General features: G+C 45.3%; 1 protein-coding gene across 1 annotated transcript in view; it reads right to left on the bottom strand.

The window, feature by feature from the left end:
- Positions 1 to 19,717, bottom strand: part of LOC116942357 (ephrin type-A receptor 4-like) — a 71,411-nt gene that overhangs the window by 15,490 nt on the left and 36,204 nt on the right. Inside the window, exons 4-11 of the mRNA XM_032954149.2 lie at positions 19,387 to 19,542; positions 15,425 to 15,838; positions 8,534 to 8,658; positions 7,344 to 7,506; positions 4,768 to 4,861; positions 4,344 to 4,408; positions 4,047 to 4,172; positions 53 to 238 (exon numbers count right to left, since the gene is read on the bottom strand). Coding sequence (XP_032810040.2) covers positions 53 to 238; positions 4,047 to 4,172; positions 4,344 to 4,408; positions 4,768 to 4,861; positions 7,344 to 7,506; positions 8,534 to 8,658; positions 15,425 to 15,838; positions 19,387 to 19,542 — 1,329 coding nt within the window. The remainder of the gene's footprint in view (positions 1 to 52; positions 239 to 4,046; positions 4,173 to 4,343; positions 4,409 to 4,767; positions 4,862 to 7,343; positions 7,507 to 8,533; positions 8,659 to 15,424; positions 15,839 to 19,386; positions 19,543 to 19,717) is intronic.

Raw genomic sequence — 19,717 nt, 5'->3', positions numbered from 1 at the left:
TCCCGTGCGCCCGCCCGCCCGCCCGCCCGCTCGGTGCCGCTCAGCGACTCACTCTTGGTGACGACCCCCTCCAGGCGGATGATGCTCGGGTGCTCAAACTGGCCCATGATGCTGGCCTCGCTCAGGAAGTCCCTGCGCTGCTTCTCGCTGTATCCGGCCTTCAGGGTCTTGATGGCCACCGGCGCCTCGGCCTGGCCCGGCACGCGCAGGCGGCCCCGGCACACGTCCCCGGACTCGCCTGCAAATGCGCCATCACCGTCAGGCTCAACGAGCTGCTGAGGAGTTTGCTCCACGTGCGCTTTGCACATAGCCTCGTGCTGGACCGCCCGCTTGTCGTATGAGAGGCCCATAGGCTCTGCTCGCGGCGAAATTCACGACGAATCAAGATTTAAAATATTTTTTTTTTATTTACCACGGTTGCTGAACGTATGTCCAAAGGCAACGAAGCTCAAAGCAGTTAGCAACAAACATAACTGTTTGTGTTGTAATCAATGCTATTAATTCAGTTTCTGAATTCAGCAAGATTATACGAACTCGGGAAAAGATTGGGCTCTCTTTACAACCCACAAATAGCCACCACCTGTCTCACTCATTGCCCCTCCTCTAGTATGAATTTCTAAGGAAACTGTATGATTCCATAATGATAAGCAAGTCTTAAAGCATCCTCTTTTGTAAAAAAAAAAAGGTCTGTTCAACATGTGCTACATCTCGTTGAGGTATTTAAAATCGATAGGCTTAAAAGTTCTAAAGAAAACAATAGGATAATTCATGAGGGTTTAACAACACAGCAAAGTGCTTGTGGGAGGTGTGCCTTAGGCAGAACGGAGCTGCCAACTTAAGTTTCGGGACTCCAAACACACAGCCAGACAAGTGTGCTAACTATGCACGAAGAAACTTTAACAAACAGCAGATGGGGTTATGTTGACTCAATTACATTGGAGAAATCCGTAGGTCCATTATACATTGGTTACTACTTCGACATTATTAGCCATTTCCTTCCAGTGTTCGTCCTTGTTATGAAGCTTATGCTCGACAAGATTCGGAGCTTGCCATTTTAGAGACAGCGTGACCATTCGCCGGGGTTGTAGGTACTGTGGACTCCTTGAAGATTCCTTGGCCGAAACGCTCATACACGGAGGGTTTTAAAAATAAATCAATTGAAATAAAATATCAAGCTGCGTTGAAAAGGCCAACCTGACCGACTCAATAGCTTATCTCTCAACCTGCGGTTGCTTTGACGCACTTTAAGAGAACCAGCAAATGAAACAGAATGATTTTAAGCTCCAGCTGTGACATTGTCATATGATTAGTCTGTCATCCACCCACGTAACACGTAAAGTGTACTGTAGTTTGTAACCTGACAAGCGATTGATAACAAATAAATACATGAAATATAAATATGCGACACATTTCACGATACGTATGTATGCTGAGCTTTCTTTTTGCACTTTACGTCGCCAACTGGGCTAATCGGAGGTGTTCTACTTGACATAAGATAGGAAATGCAGCTGTGTTGGAAACTGTTTAATGTTGTACTACTATCGGGACACACAGAAAGATTACATGCATGTCTTATATCAAATGCATGTTACGAAGTGCACATTGTAATCTGTGTGCATGAACCCATCCTTTTACTTTTCAAATGACATTGTGTAGTCTTGTCTTTCATCATACAACTACAGCGATAGTTTGCAAGACTGCACAGCAATTCAATATACTCAGGGAATCAAAACTGCATGAGATGAGATGTAACCACTCCTAATTAGAACCTTCTGCCTAAAGCATTAATTACTTATTTGGTTTTCTTTGACAGTTTCATTCGAGTTTATTTTGACAACCGTTACGAACCATCGATACTAACATTCACACTGAATAGATTCAGGAGATGACACCATGATGGAACGCATACTACCAAAAGTTAACCAACATGGATTTTCACACTGCATCCTGTAAGAATATTAAAACCGACAACACATACGCCATCATAGTTGTAAGCTTCTCAAGTTCTTAAAAAATGCTATTCGTTTTAAATCAGCAAGGATATTATTTGAAATAATATATAAAGTCTAGTTGGGACATGTTTAAAACAATGGTCATTTCAGTTTATTTACAGAAAATATGCCACCAGTCTGAAACTGTTAAAGATGTTTCCTCTAATGCACACACACTGAACTTGGTGACAAGACAGGTGGCTGAATCTACTCATAAAAAAACACGGCCTATATCGAATCGTAAGTCAAATCTGCGAATGTCAATAACTGGGAGAGGCATGATCGTAAGTGAGAATATGCTTGTGAGCATCACTGAACAGGACGGAGCGGGTGGGGTGCAGGGTGGATGGGGCGTAACTCAAACGCGAGAAAAATGAATACACTGAAAGCAAAAACAGATGCTCGGCGGCAATTACTTTTTGGGAGGTGAAATATTCTGCTCGAAATCGTATATTGCCTTTAGGTATTACAGCTTGCTCGCTCATTAGTCAAAGCCATTTCACAGTCCAGCACGAAGCGTCGCCACAAGTGAAACTTTTTAACCGGATTATTAAACCAGGTGCTGGGTTTTTTTTTATTTCCACCCCCAAATGATTTGCTACTAATTTAAAGCTCAGATGTTAAACGCACTGGGGCACGTAATTGTGCAATTACTGAGCGATTTAACGCTATATGTATTATGTTTTGCTTTTGGTCGTTAATGGCAATTAATAAACACTACATGTGCGCTCTATATGCCACTGTAAACAGATGCAAGGCTGAACGCTGAATTAGTTCCTTGCATTGCGTATATTAATTGTAATATTTATCGCAATACAATGAGCAAATCTCACGGCAAAAATGAATTAAATAAATTTATTTCCAGGGACATTAGCTCATAATTGCATTCTACCCATGCCTGACTGGTAGCATTGATTGTTTTTTCTATATATAGTGGCTTTATTGTAATACAGAAATGAACACGAGTGGTTTCGTATGAAGGAAAATGGTCATCAGATATTGCATTTTCTAGCTTATTTCTCATGTCCCAACCCTTCAGATGGCCAACACACCCTTCATAGCAGGCTTCATCACAACGCGTATTGGAAATCTTTGTCACGATCTTATCATCTCTATGGCGAATATTGCCAAGCAACAGTCATCTGCAGTAAATGTCTCATTTACCTGGAAAACTTTGAAGTGCCAAGAAAAGACCTCATTTTTGTAGAAGCGGTATAAAATTGTAAGCTCCCATGCACAAATGAATTCAAATTTGTGGTGCTCATTGCCACCTGTGAATATTCCACATTTCTAAGGACAAAGGCCAGGCTCACTATAGAGTAACCATTACAGGCAGTCCCCGACTTACGATGGTCCGACTTACGATATATCGACCTCACGATGGCGATAGCGATAGGATAAAATTGCCATCAACAACCTAACATCGTTCAAGTATGCAGACGACGGACAGAATCTTGGTGAGTACAGTGGAATATGACACGTTACGATACGTTCAATGCATGTGTGATACGTAGCTTTAGCGATTTCATTTGAGGGTTACCACGATACGTTCAATGCATGTTAAAAGTTTTTATAGCAGATAGGATTGTTTCCTGAAAAAACTTTCTATTAAATTGCAGTTCACAGGTCGGCTAAGAATTTACCTTGGTTTTTTACTTTACATTTTACTGTGCAATACAGCATTGTAATTAATAAATACATAGAGTATATAGTTTATATAGTACGGTACTGTAAATTGCTCTGTTTTGCTAAATTATCACCATTCTTTAAGACTCCTGGGTAGGCTAGGCCATCTTCGACTTACGATATTCTTGACTTACGATGGGGTCGTCGTAACGCATCTACATCGTAAGTAGAGGACTACCTGTATATGCTTTCAAAAACGTAGTACTTATTTTATTCACCCCGGAGTGATGATGAATTGGGTCTATCTGCAACTAGGATTGACCCCTAAACATATAACAATAATTTAACGCAATGTATTACTCAAGCAAAGCAGCAATCATACTAACCGCGGGGCTGTTTAGTCTCCTGTGATGTGGAAAATTATCTCACCTGATCCAATCACCTTCTCGATGATTATCCAGGACGGTTCGATTTCTCGGGCAAAATCTTGGACGGCTTTATTCGGGTCCTCGTACGTGAAGGGGTCAACGTAGTTCCGTTTCGTTCTCAGGTGAACTGCAATATATATCGTTTCGTAGAACGCCATTCAATCACAGTGCACGTTATAAAACAAGGTTTACAAGACTGGAGAGGAGCCGTGCCCTCAATAGGATCGTAAAGACTGTGTAAACACTCACGCGTGTGCACTGGCTTTGATAAGGCTCGCTTAATCGCTTCTCCACTCACCTTCATTTGGCTTGATTGGAAATTGCTCCTCTTCATCGCCGCGAGCAGCTATATTTCTTGAGCGTCTGCGGAAACACAATAAAAGTTTACTCCCAAGATTGTTACTCTGCCATTTCTCGAACGCCAGACAGCACAATAGAGGGAGCATCTTCAACGTGACAGTGCACACTCCCTGCCTCGCTCGCACCAACAAATACCAGTGTCACATTGATGAACACACATTATAGCGTAACCGTGACGGACATTGCAGATTGGCGACACCTTAATGCCGTCCCAAAATTACGGCATAAGTAACCGTTCACGATGACAAGCCTTACTCAACGCGAGGAAACACGCTATGCATTCGTGTACGCTTCCCCTCGCGTGTTGAAATGGGCATTGACAAAACAAAAACATGTCAACGAAGCACCGGAAGAGCACCCACCTGCGCCGCACGTAGACCAATGCCAGGACGATGAGAACCACGGCAACAAAGACGCAGCTTGCGATCACCAGGACCTGTGTCAAAGCCCCTGGATCTGCAATTAAAACAGATTGATTGACGACGGCTTGGCAATTTGGGTAATATGTGCGCTGTAAAAAATTGTCCGGGCGTAAATCCAAGAAATGCGATGAACTTTAAGCCCGAGTAGAAACGGAGGTGAACATTACAGAGCGTGGGGGTGTGTCGGGGCCCTGATGGGAGCAGCAATGAGATGCCCAGTGTCTCCACATTACAGGATAACCCTTTTTCACGTGCATGGCCAAAAGGAAATGTGCAATAGCACTGATAATCCTGAGTAATAATAAAAAAATATATAATGTACACCGCTTTGTTAATGGATGAACGCCTCCACAAGCCATGTCGGTCATTTTATTTGTTTGACCTTACTTCACCATGCCGGTCAGTGTGGGTTGGTGGGGGGGGTGTGGGCAGGACCGGTACGCAAGTCACTCGCCACTGATGTCAGCCTGTGGCCGGCAATCGAACTCACGTCACGGAGTTCAATGCGCAGTTCGCTAAACCATTATTTTACCATCTCCCCTGGTAACCTCAAGAAAGAATCTAAATCAGGTCTTTAAAATAAAACCCATTCGGCATTGTGGCCTATTTTTTTTATTTCCCTTTCGTTGTTTAGGCTTTACATATGGTGTGAAAGGGAATGATGGCTTCGGAATTTTGGCCACCGCTTGATGCCTGCCCCACTTGCCCGAGGATACGCAGGGAAGGTGGTGATAAAAAAAATTAGGTGGTTGTTACAGACGCATTCTAATCACTGCCCTCCTGAACACCAGATTCTCTCATCTAAGCCTGCTTCCTAATAGTGCCACAAGAGCCAAGAATTACTAACATTAGAACATCTAAAAAGAGACAAGGTCATGCAGCCCATTAGGCTCATTCCTCCGTTAAATCACGATCCTTCAATCAACCCTTCCAAATGCTCACACTGTCCCAGGATTGCAAATGTAACTTTATTGTTATGCAAACCTTTCCACATTCTTCTCTCTCATTAATTCCATTATCCGATTCTCACTATTCCCACCATAAATTGACTGCATTGTCCCAAAAGTATGAAGGTATCGTTTTTCATTAAGGAAAGCGCCGTAATGGTGTGGTATTGTATGCGCCCCGTGTCATCTGCAATGGCAAGTCGGCCCTTTATCACCACCAGGAATGTGCTCCAGTGAAAATGTAATCTTTTGCATCACAGAACAACATTTGTAATGAATGGTGTAGCCAGAAAGCTAAGATAAATCAATGCGCATATGAACAGGCAGGGCAAACACTGTGCAATTCTATGCATATGCACGGACAAACTGTACATATGTCATACTGGGTACACACTTGCGTATGATGTTTAAAAAGTGACAGCTATCAAGGCAATTATGTACATTATCTCCAATACAAAAACTTGCCATTAAGAGTGTTACATATTACACTCCATAAACAGCTTCCATCACTGCTACTCTCCAACTTCAATCTCCGATCATAGACATTGCCACTAGTTTGCTAGATTGTATCACATGAATATAGAACTTTATTTGAATGAATAAATAAATAATAGACTGACATATATATTATTACATTTTTAAATGTCCATATCATTCATGGCAGGGAGGAGCAAGCGAATATACATAAGCATGTATGGACACACAAATGCAGATCGCTGCCTGTAGCCTCCATAGATTGGCGAGGTTCCTGCTGTAAGCAAACGCCTGTTAAGGCCAGGAATGGTGCAACAAGTGCCACATCCAGCTTCCTTTGTCTCCATAAGTACACTCCAACCATGTACCTTTGTCTCCATAAGTACACTGCAACCATGTACCCATAGAAGGCTCAGTCAATCTCTTCCCTGCGAGTGAGAATCCCACTCTGGTCACCGGGTTCGTAGCGCAGCGCAAAAAACATTACACTACCATTCCCCGCAAAGCTAACCAGCACACGACTGTTTCCCACGAAGCTAACCACTACAGTACCGCTCCCAAAAAACGCTAACCCCTACACTACCACGCTTGATTTTAATCTAGACTGGGAATCAGTCTCGGGCTGCCGGGTTCATAGCACGTTGCGCTAACCACCATACCACCACTCCCTAGTGTAACGAACCACTACAAAGATAAATATCCCCTGTATAGCCTTAACAGACTGATGGGGAAAGTGCTTTTAGCGAGCACCTATGAAGGCCAGGATGGCACACGAGGGGGTGGGTGGCCAGCACCAGGCCCGGCTGCCTTTGTCTCCCCAGTGACGATGTTTACACACCGCACCAGGTACTAATCTGAGGCTGAGTCGACCTAGAGGAAGCCGGGGATCGATTCAGATAATCGTCACTGGTACTGGCCGAGAGCGGGAATCGAACTCGGGTCGCCAGGGTTCGTAGCACAATGAGCTAACCATCACACTACCACTCCCCGCTACATTATCGCCCGCACGCAGAGGAGCTCCACGTCCAGCCCTGCACGCATCACAGCCAGAGAAGGTGCAACGGACCCAGGCATGTCTGCACCATCGGAACTCACCGTCCTCGCTGGTGTCGATCTCCACGGGGTCGCTGGGTTTGCCGTAGCCGGCGGCCGTGCGCGCCCGCACCTCAAAGCCGTACACAAGGTCCGGTCGGAGGCCCTCGATGCTGGCCGACGGCACCTTGGTGTGCAGGATGTTGTAGCTGGTGTCCCGCTGGCCCTGGGAGAGGACGCACGGCGCACGCGTGAAGTCCAACCGCGGCTGAAGCGGCACTGACACTAATGGAGCGATGGTTTGCTCAAACGAAGGCGTTCATGTGAAGATGCTGCAATGCGTTAAAATAACTTGTGCGAAGTGGACGACATTTGTGAGTGAGTGTGTGCTGGGGAGCGGTAGTGCAGTGCTTAGCTGCGCTGCGCTACGAAGCCTATGTGCCGAGTTGGCTCGTGGCCAACATCAGTGACGAATATCTGAACCGGACCCCGGCCTCCCCTCAGTCGAATCTGCCTCAATTGAGGATGTGGTGCAATTTGCAAACATCGCCACAAGGAATAAAAAGGCAGTTGAGTGTGGTTCTGGCCACCCACCCTCTAGTGTACCATGCCGGCATTCATAGGTGCTCGCTAACACCACTTGCTCCAATAGCCTAAATGGGGGTATTTTTTATCTTCGTATTCAAAGCGCGCAGCAGTGTATTCCTTAGTATCGCACATATCATTACAGTTCGGCTGATAAAACAATACTTAAATGAAGGTTGGCATTTGACTTGAAGACGTAGTAGCTTACGTAGAAAATTATACGGCATGCTCTCTCTAAAGCCTACGTATTCACCGCTCAAAGAATTACTGTGCTGCAACTGCGTGTGAACTGGCCCAGCGTCGAACACCCTGAACCTCTGGGCCATTCAGCTGCCTAAACAATAGACATTTTCATTGGGGACCAAGCAATTGCGTCTGAAGGTAATCTGGCCCAGTGTTTACAATTTCTTCCACACAACAGGATGTGGCCGAGACAGGTATTTGAAGTTAACATGATTTTCATGGCATTCGCCTCTTTTCTCATTTCCCACCCGCACCTACGATTATCACGGTTGGCTACGTACGGTGCAAAAAAAAAAGTTCAACATACATGTCTTATAGTCAAGCCATACATCCTGTGTTCACCTTGTAATGGAAAACACAGGCTGTATGGCTTGTGCAGGCTTTAGGGCTTGTGCAGGTGTGTGGCCGTTGCGGGATGCGCTCACCACTTCATAATACTTTACTTCATAGTCCAGGATGACTCCATTGGGTTTTACAGGAGCTGGCCAGGACAACTGCACCGTATCTTTTGTGGGCCTATCCGCGTTGAGGCTGTCGATCTTGGAGGGAGCTGAAAGGTGGGAAGTGATGTCAAACATGCGTTGTAAAATAAGTAAAATAATATATATATACAGGTACATGTACACGTGGGTTAACTGCACTGTGTTAGATTCCCTGCCACGGCTAACACCATTGGCGAGTGATATGATAACCAGAACTACCTCGCCCCTTTCAGAATTCCACACTGACCAGCACGGTGAAGTATAGTCAAAAACCCCCATGACCAACTCAGTTTGGGGAGGTATTTATCCATCAGTGGATTGATAAACAGCTATACATTAAATAATGAGTAGGAATACAATGTAAAATTGTATAATTTAAAACAAGGCAAAACATTTTACTTGTGAACAAACTGCATTACACACTATAAGGAAAATTATTTATTTACGCACACATTTTCCTGCATCGTCTGAGATCCACGTTTATTTGTTTTCCCATGTCCATTCATTGTATATTACAACCTCTAAATAAAAGTTGATTTTAATTCGATTAATAATACCACTATTGTTATCCACACCCCACTACTTGTCAATTAAATTTAAAACAACAGTTACAGAGGAAACTATAAAGCCACCATAGACACCTTGCAGCGGAATGGAAAAACAGCAACTACGACACAACCTCCACGCAACTGTTGAATGGAGGTGAGTTTGAGCATTGGCATGTGTGCACAGGAAGCAACGTGATGACATAAGTGCGCCTAGAACCATTTACAGCCAAAGTATGCAAGGCGCACAACTTGACTCAGCTGTACAAACACAGCACGATTTGTCGGTCAGCTTGAAGTGCCCCACCTATATGAGCTAGCCATGCCTGTGCCTTTCACACACACACATGCCGACAAAGCAAACTCTGGAATTAGGTGCGAGCATAGCCCCCCTGTTCTCTTATTTCTTGTCGTTTTTTTTCCATTTCATTGAACAAAATTTCTATCAAAAGCGTGGGAAAATTGTGCTCTGTAACTCATCACACTGCTTGCTGTGTGCGCTTTACAGGAACAGTAATTTAAACACCCATTCGAGGTCTGTGCTTGTGAGTCTACCGGTTACCCTAAACTACTCACCGCATTTTTACAACAAAAGAAAGAGAGAGTGCCGAAGTTGTAGAGCGGTTTTTTTATTGTTTGATCTATCTGGAAAATGAAATTCCACTAAGTTTGGTCTTGTGCAAGAATTTTCCAGCATGTTTTTTTTTGCATCTATATTCAGCAGCTCGCTTCGGCTGTATACTTATTAACTATGAAAGAGCCTTGAATAAATGTCAGCCTCTTTTATTGACAGGCCTCTGAAAGCCAATTCAGATTTAAAAAAATAATCTGGCTGGCCATGAAGGTTAGTGGTTGACTCCAGGTTAATTTGAAAGTTCGTGATTCGGGCCTTGCACTGGACAGTAACAGCTGACTCTTCCGAATGGTGTGCAGTTCGTATGCCGCGGTGTTCCGTAATGCTGTTTTGCACTTCTGCAGGAATCGAACCTCCAACTTCATGCACACATCGGAAGATGCACTGAGCACGAGACTATCCAGCAATCCGTGGTGGAGGGTGGCACTTGTCAGAATACTTAACTGGCAATATTTTGGACGAGGCCCAATTTGTTCCCATTTGGAGAATGCTATCTAATTATTGCAGGTGGCTACTTTGGCTCCAATGTTGGCAAGCAGTGACCCACTCTTGCGGAAAGTTAAGCGGGACCTTCAAGGGTCACTTAGCAAGCTGACTGATCTACAGGCTTAAGGGTCCCTGTTGTTGTAGTCTCAGCAATGAGATTCCACAGACGAGTTCAAATCAGTGAACCTTGAATTTGGAACTGCAACCAGGCCCTCTCTCTCAGACTCCGCCAACGCGACGCCTCGAGCTTTCTCATTGTTTTGAAACTTTAATTTATGATCCATTCCAATTAGGAATTTGTACCATAATTAAGAAAATAGAATTGCTAATTAGCAATTAAATAGGCCACATTTTTTTCGTTAAACATGATGATAATTTTGATTTAAAGCTTTCGTGACTGCAGTAATTCATATTCTTTGTTTTTTCGGTAAAGTCACGTTGAAGAGAAACAACAAAATAACAAAATATATATAAAACAATAAAAAATTCTCACGACGTTTCGACCATAACTCAAACGGTCATGGTCGAAACGTCGTGAGAATTTTTTATTGTTTTATATATATTTTGTCATTTTGTTGTTTCTCTTCAACGTGACTTTACCGAAAAAACTAAGAATATGATGATAATTATCACGTCCATGTTATACTTTTCAGTGTGAAGAATTGTATTTTGCGAGAAACTCAAAATACAAATTTGCTGATTGCTTGCTCATTGTGCATGCTATGGAATGGTTGCATCACTCTCCGTTTTCCATTTACTTGTTAAATGATGAAAGATCCTAGAGGAGGCCTACAGTGGTCAATGTCAAATTATTGTTAAAATAGGTAGACACTCCCCCTCACTTCCTAATGCGCTCCTGTATAACCAGGTGAGAGCCCATTGCGATAATTCTCTTGTCACTAACTTAAGTCTAAAACGCAACACATCCGTCAACAACACTGCCATGAAAATAAAAACTACGACGTTTCTGGCAATGGCCCTTCTTCACAGGACAAGGATAGGCCAGAGAGGTGGAGTGTGACCTCTCGATGTGCTTTTGAGAAGAGCCATTGCACTAAATGGCACCGGTTGTATACACAACAAAAGGAGGTAATGTTATTTGCAAAGTGTTGAATATTTTTTTGTTATTTGTGATTGTGCACGACTGCCAATAAAGTATCACCAAATAATTTGATATTAAACATTGATTACTTTAGCTGTGCAGGGCTAGCTTAAATAGGGTAAACAATTTAAATATGTAGCAATTTTATGAAGAGTCCCAGCGGGTGATGGAGTCTATGGTAACTTGCCAATAGTTTGTCCATGGTGCCCAGGCTATTGAGTGGGGTCATGTCAATTTTTTTTCCAATATTTGCAAGTGTATAGAACATGTGGCTTACATTTTCCACCAGCCCTCAATGCTGTTCCCACCGTACAGCAAAGCCAGCATTGGGAGCTTTGAATTGGAAAAAACCTTGGACTCGCCATTATTCCTCCACCGCTCGGCTTTCAACAGCATTTCCTCCCAGGCTGCCTTTAACAGGGCAATGTAATATGTTTACATACCGATGTCAGGGTATCTAAAGATAAGTGACATGTATGAAGTTAATCTTATTGACCCTGGTTTATCAGTATTTTTGCTTAAATACTAAAGTGCACTGGGGAATGGTACTGGCAGAAGGCTCGTGTACTACATGACCAATGCCCCATAAACAGGCTACATAAAGCTCAGGGAATAGTGGTCTTATTTATTTTCGAATCGAGGTCGAGGTCGCAAACATCTCTCTGGGGCACTGTTAGCTTGTACGCCATGCAGGGAGATGTTACAATAATGCACAATGGTCATCCTGTCTGTAAAAAGCTATGACTTCTTAAAGGCAGCAAGGCGCTTAAAACAAATTATAAACAATGGCCCGATGTATGATTCAAGAAATATGGAAAGGAACCCTCCCTCTGCTTTTTGCCTTAGTGTGATTTGTTTATAGATGCTCGCCTTACAGCGAATACGGAAATATGATTGTATAGGTATCATTATGCCGTTATGGGAAAACGGAGCATTATAATGGACCGCTGATTCACGAATTATTCATGGAATCAGGTAACGCAGGTGGGAGCGTCCCACTCATTGTGTAAAGCGGGCAAGCGGGTGACGTTTAATGAGGTGTCACCTTGCTGTCCAGCCCCAGGTGAAATTCCTCCCTTTTATTGACCAGAGAGCTAAGAGGTTGGCCACTGCTTTAATCACTCGGTCTCCATCATTCATCAAACAGAAATTGGACGGATCATGTGACCATAATTTAGCATTTCTCAATGCGGCGCCCTCCCACAGTCACTGCCGATGAACACCTGCCACACTCGGGGCCCTTTTTTTTCTCTCTCCACGCAGTCGGCCAGAGAGGCTGAAACACAACACTGCGCGGCGTCGCGCAAAATGGATTCGGATGAAAAGGAATCAATAGTTAACACTGTCTTTTGTGTCATGCGGCCAGGCCACTGTGGTGACAGTCATAAACCTGGTCGCTAACCAAGTGAACAGTTCAAGAGGATTTAGTGACAGCCGCCCCACCACCACCGCTCCCACACAGCTCTCACAATGTGTTTCATGGAATATCTTTTTTTTTATAATGACTAACCACATTTTTCACAGCACCCATTGAGTTTTGCCATTTTATCAAGCTGTGGGGGGTGGGGGGTTTTTCAAGAATATCATATTATTCAGGTTGCTATAAATTACAGTGTGCTGTTAACTAAAGGGGAAACTCGACGAGTTTTCAAAGGAGGCCGCTGCATTCATATCTTAGGTGTGGTCAATGCATTACGTATTTGTGTGTGGACGGGAGCAAGAGCATTAGCGTGTGGATGCTTTTAGGCAACGTTTAAATGGCCATAATTACAATCATTTTCACGGCCTTGAGCAGCAACTATTGATTAAACACTGGGCCATCAAATGGACAAGTCTACACCAGTATATAACCAGTATATAACTGCTGTCGACTTGTCCAGTTTTCATTGTGAATTTCAGAAAGGACAATTCCTCCTATTTACCACAAGTGTCTTGAATGTATTATAAATAAATTAGCTATTCCAGTATACTTAAAATGTACCTTTTTTCCACTTGTTGCAAGCATAACTTAAATGATGGCACATACAATTACATCCTGGCAAATTCTGCAAATGACTACACAATGGAAACTTGACCTTGAGTGATATTTGTGATGCATCATTATTTTGTTTTAATACTCCTCTTCACTTCAGAATGAATTACCAATAAATCATTCATAAGGCCCTGACAGGTGTATGCAAATGTATCCACGGCTCCATCTGATACCATTATCTTCGCCGCGGTCGGTGAATGGAAAAATGGAAAAAAAGGCTGGACGGCGTTATGTAACGTCGCTGAATTTTAAACAAAAATTCTGCCCGGACAAATACATCAATGTATTTATGCCATGCAAAAATTGAGAAATGCACAAACGTTGCGGTGCCAATTCATCCCCCTAAAGCCTCGTGTGTGGTGTCAGGTTGAAAACGCACCACTCACGATGGTGCGCAGTATTTTTGACGAAGGTTGCAAACCATAACAGCGACAGAATTTCCGCAAAGTGTTCCTGACACTGGACACCCCCCCCCCCTTTTGTTTTTGTTCCCTGTGTATGCTAACAATAAATGCATATCAGTTGACTTTTATCTCCAAGACAAGGGTTGAAAAGATGTAAAACATATTTTTGACAGTATTTGTAACTACCCTGGCACGCATTGTTAAAAAGGATCAAAGCGCCGAATATAAAATTCAACAGTCTATTATATTGTATTTCTCGTTGAGAATTATCCCACTGGACCCTTACTTTAATGATTTCATCTTTGAAAATGGGATTCCCAAGCGACAACTAAAGACAAAGTTATCTCAAAGTCAGGCCCTAAATAATTTATAATTATTTTGGCAATATTATATTGGGTGGACAGCAAAACTACATTTATACTTTACTGGAGAGATGTCACCATTGCCCACGACAATTCTGCATTAAAATATCTTGTAAAGCTTGCCCATTTGTGCTAGAATAAACCACAAGCACGCAGGAAGTAATACATTTCCATTTGTTTCTTCAGTTAAATTTCCTTCACAGGGAATCAGCATAAGAAGCAAAGTTATTGAGAAACTATGCTGATTTTTCAAAAGGAGACCTGAATTGTTTTTGTTGAGTTTTGCTTTCTCCCTGTGTCTCTGCACCCAATAACATGACCGTCTATAGCACAGCACCAGGAAACACCATTCTATTGAGTTGCTTTACAGATACAAAATATAATACTCAGAAGACAAAGACAAGGGTCTGTCTCCCTGCTCAAGTGATTATAGGGCGGTGCTCATCTGCATCGAGGACTCTGATCCAGCGGTTGCATTGCACCTTGCTATAAAAAGGGCAAGTCTTTCCATAGGACAACCAACTTAGAGAGCATACGGCCTGTTATTAATAACTAATAAATCAAACATTACAACATTTATCATTAATGCTGCCGAATAATACATATATTCGGCTGACATATTAAGCATTGGCCATTCTTCAGGGCAGAGAGAGCTAGACCAGAAAAATCCAGATTGGATGTCCTGACTTTATAGATGGAGATTGTATTTTACATTGTGCAGCCCTGAGAAAACTAGGAAATTGCAAGTTGCCATAGGAAAAGTTTTGAAATGACATATGAGCAGTATTCTATTAAAATACACTCAGTATCAAATAAATGCTTTATTTAAAGCCTGCAGTAAAACACTTTCAGTGGCAACCTTAAAATATCTAATGGACTCATAAAGTCGGTGTGCACAGTGACTCAGAGGTCACGTGAAATGTATAACATAGGCTTGAGGCTTAGCGGTATTGTGTGGTTGGCATGGGCCCCGGTGCAGGGAATTAATGGGGGTGGGGCCGGTGGGGTTCCCTGATCAAAATTCACCGTGCTCTCTCTATGTAGCCTGGTGCCCAGGCCCATCCTGCCAGTGGACCACGGTGCAATTGCACCACCGATACACTTGATATCTACCCCACTGTTTAGGATCCACTTCACAGCTAACCCGCGCTCTTTCTCCAATAACAACCCGGGATCAATTACACAAGCGAGTGCTGAGTGGGGTGGCCTCTGCGGGCTGGTTGGCCACCACCGCTGCCCCATCACGGCACGGACGCGGGGGATCCTCACCGGCCTGGTTGGTGGTGAGCGACACGGACACGGCCTTGGGCGGCGCGGGGCTGAGCCGGGAGACCCCGTTGAGCGCCTCGATGCGGAAGGTGTAGTTGGTGTGCGCCAGCAGGTGCGCGATGGTGACGCCGGGCACCGCGAGGCCCTCGCGCCGCGGCAGGAAGCGCACGCTGTCCCCGCACGGAGCGCACGGCGACGTCGCCGCCGTCAACGTCGCCGCTGTCGACGACGACGGTGCGGCGGCGGCGGCGGCGGCGGCGGCGGCGGCGGCGTCCCTGCCCCCGCCGCACGTCTGGCACACGAGGCGGTAGCTCACGTCGCCGCGGCCCCCGCTGTCCTGGGGGGGGCTCCACTCCAGGATCACCGACGTCTCGTTCACGCTCGAGATCACGTTGCGCGCCGCCGACGGGGGGCCTGAAAGCGGTCGTACAAGGAAAGGCGATAAGAATTTTCCGAGTCGAAGTCAAGTCGGAGCCCCCTCCACTGACAGGTAAGGAAGGCGAGATGCTGTTCTCCACTGTTGAGCCCGGAAGGCGACGATTCACTAAGACAATGGGGTGGCCGAACCACGGCCCGTGGGTCACGTGCGGGCTCCCGGGCAGATGGCGACGTAGCAATATCTTAACTTCTCAATACAACTTTACCTGAAAGGGGAAAAATCCGCGGAAGCAGGAATGACTCGGGGCAGTCCCCTCTGGCAGCAGAGCCACATACGAGTACTCCCGGGCACTGCCGCAGATTTTTTCTATTCAACGCCTCACAGCTCACCAGCGCCAGCGAACCAGCTGCATGATCACCTCACGTGACCTGCTCATGTGCGACCTGCGCCTCTCAGCCACATGACGACTTTGGTATGTGGCCCAAAATCTTCAAATGGCAATTGTAAAAAAAAAACGACAATAGTTTCCCTCTGACAAATATGTCATAGCAACTTCCAATAGGTCACGTGACCCTCCAAGGTTGTGTGTTCCACAAACCAATTACTGTTCTCCAAGCACGATTATCAACAAACAAGACAGAACTCCGTCGCTCGATGGCGTCGCCGTACCAAGTTTCAGTATTCACTCCGAGTAAATTCATTTCCTGTGACAATTGCTGGCGGATATTGTTCTAAAATTGTCCTCGTGTGGCCTTAGGCCAGTGAAAATGACACATTCCCATGGCAAGAGCCTGTCCTTCCAAGGACAACCACAAAGATATATTTTACTTTTGACTTAAAACTTTCATGACTGCAGGAATTCATATTCTCGGTTCTTTCGGTAAAGTCACGTAGATAGAAAAAAAAAATGAAAATTAAAAAAAATGTCGTGGTTTTTTTATTTTACATTTTTTATTCTATCTACCGAAAGAACCAATAATATGAATAGGTATTTGAATCTACTATACTTTAGTGAAGCAAACACCTTCCTGCTGTGCAATACAGGCAATATCATACCAGACTGTGATACTTGTAATACAGTACAGCAATGTTCATCCTGTAAGTGTCACGGATATCGCCTTTCCTGAAGAGGCAATACCTTGGTATACCTTGGTATTGCCATATATTTAGCCTAAAAATGCACAAACCGCTCCGACCTGATTTACAGGCAGGCTGACACGTGCTCTCCAATGTGCAGATCCACCCAACAAGGTGAGACAATCCACGGTCTGCGTGGCATTTGGCCTGGGACTGTGTCTGCCAGATTAGAAAAGGATTTGAAAGTTCCAAAACTGTCAGAGGAACTGTAAATCGGGTCACGCTCGGCCAATATTTACACAGTCGCGTTGGACTGAGTCAAAAATGTGGAAAATTAATAACTAGCCGCCCCCCCCAAAATGTATTATCTAATTTGAGCGTTGGATGCAATTTCCGTCGAGAAGCATCAACGATGCCGAAACTAGCAAAGAGATGACGTCATGCAAAATTCAAAGACATGCCGGCAACAGAATCGCGTAGCGGTGTGCTACACGAGTCTGCTATGGGTTACGTAAGCGGACCGTTGCGAAACAGAAACAGAAACGTAATCGCATTTACACCTGCGTGGGCCACAGCAACACCCCCTACAACCTCGGGCTTGGTGGCCGTGTGTGGAAACAGCGGGATATTTATTGCCCCCGGTACGCTGGGGTTTTTTGTTTTCCCAGTTGGAAACCCTTGACCAGCAAATCCCGCCATGCTTCGTCAGCAAGAATTTGGCAATTAATTCGGGAATTGCGCCACGAACCGTTTTGAAGCAAATGCAAAAAGAGGGGAGGGGAGGTAATGCCATCCAGAAATAAAAAGCCATTCGGGGTCTACCAAGGTTAAAAAATCCACACCGGCTGAGCCCTGCCTTGGATTTGATTGAGGGGTGGTGGAGAGCCGGCTCAATTAGCAGGTTTTGTGTTGTTGCGTGGAGGGGGCAGGCGGTGGCTTGTGCCCTGTTGGCACCGTGCTGAATATTTAATGAGAAACACAAATTATTTCAGAAACGTGATAGATTTGGGGTCAAGCGCTGGGGATTCCTGCATAAATCCAGCAGCGGTGTTAAATTACGTGTGGATAAAGCACACTTCTCCTGGCTTCTGCGCTGGTCGTGCCAGCTCAGTGTGCTGCAGTAATGTCATGGTTTCAAGGGAGAAAAAAAACAGCTTTGCAGGCTTTGAGTTATGGGTTCTACCCCTCCCCACCCTTTAGTCAAAAACACGTGTTTGTAAAATTTATTGTAATTTGGCCATCAACAAGTCCACTGGTTTCTTTCAACACCAACACTCAAACGATTTACTCAAGCTCGTTTTCACACTGCTGTGTATATACACTGTGCATGCAACTGCTTTTAAAGAATGCTTTTGGTGGCATCTGGGTTAATTTAACTTGCACTGAAACTCTGGGATTGCTTTGCTTTCAGCTTGGTGCATCAAAACTTAATTTTATGATAAACAATGAGCCGTACCTATATCCTCACATTTTTGTCTATTCAGCATTGGGCAATTTCGAACCTTCTCGCAGAACTGTACGTAGTTGGTTTGTGATTGCTTGCTTGCCTAGTTACTTGGCATCTGGAAGGCAGCAATGAGTGAGCGATACTCAACGGACGGTGACTGCAGCAGCTATCTAATGAGCAATCAAGAGGCTTTGAAACAGGATGATGTTTGTAAGCATCTCTTTTTGTTGCACGCCGATTAAACATGCACTACGTGTTGCGGTACTTCAAAGCCTTTAGGGCAGTTTTACATGCAGTTGCTAAATCCCGCTCGCATCAACGATCTTCCTGCTGTTACTCAACTGTGCTCTCAATTTAGTTGATCGAACCCTTAATTGAGCCCGTACATTTTTCACCTGCTAACAAGTCGTCCGTGAAACCTGCAGCACTGCGACCCCCCCTCTCAAGACTGGCGCGTTGCACACACCGTCACCCCACGTTCACCTTCACAGCTCGGCGCGAGTGCTAGGCCGGTGGAAACACAAATGCATCATTCATCAATACCCTCCCGGGGCAGCTGTGGCTTCCGAGAGCCGCGGTTTGGGCGACGGCAAACCCATCGCCGTGCGGCACTCTTTGACCCACGGGGCTCGGGAGCCGAGTCGTAAGGGGGAGGAGGAGGAGGAGGTGATGGTGTCGTATTGCGCGACGCGTGCGGTCGCTTTAAACGCCGCCGCCGCCACTGTCCCCACCGCGGGGACGCTGGCCCCGGGCTATGGCTGGCGCGGCGGTGGGGGACTTGACCGCTGCGTAGGTTACCACGGTGGTGCCGTACGGCGCTCACGCGTCTTTTCTCCGTGGGTTGTACCGCGCGTTGTTCGGCACAGCGTCCACACGTTTCAGTCGTCGGCGGCGGCGTGACGTCTGACGTTTCACCCCGCACGCTGGGAACTTCTCCAGGAGCTGAACCGCACCGACCTGAAGGTCGGTCAGTTTCTGAAGACGCTCCCAGCACCCGGGGCGAAACGTCGGACTTCGCGCCCAACAACACGCGGCAGCAACAACTCGGGGGTCACGTACGTGTGCAGGGGGACGCGGGGCCGTCGCCCTCGGCGCGGTAGAAGTCGCTCTCGCAGACGCACTCCGTGGACGTCTCGCTTGTTGTGTAGCTGTGGTTGGGACACGGCGTGCAGTTTTCCTCGCCCGCCAACACCTTGAAGTAGCCCGTGCCGCATTCTGGGCAAGGGGAGAACATTTTATTAAGAATTGTTACGTAATGTAAAGGTAGCAGCAGAGCGCCGCAATTGCTTGCTCACGGCACTGCTGGCTGAAGGGCCTCCACTAAAGCCAAAGCTAGAGGGCCCCTCTCAAGGGAAATTGGTCTCCTCTTCCATGCCGGCTAGTTGTCTTG

This window comes from Petromyzon marinus, chromosome 14 (assembly GCF_048934315.1).
Source record: "Petromyzon marinus isolate PM22_M1 ecotype Great Lakes invasive population chromosome 14, UKy_Petmar_22M1.pri1.0, whole genome shotgun sequence".
Lineage (NCBI taxonomy): Eukaryota > Metazoa > Chordata > Hyperoartia > Petromyzontiformes > Petromyzontidae > Petromyzon > Petromyzon marinus.
The sequence above is the reverse complement of the archived record's forward strand: the minus strand, read 5'-3'. Positions and strand labels throughout refer to the sequence as shown.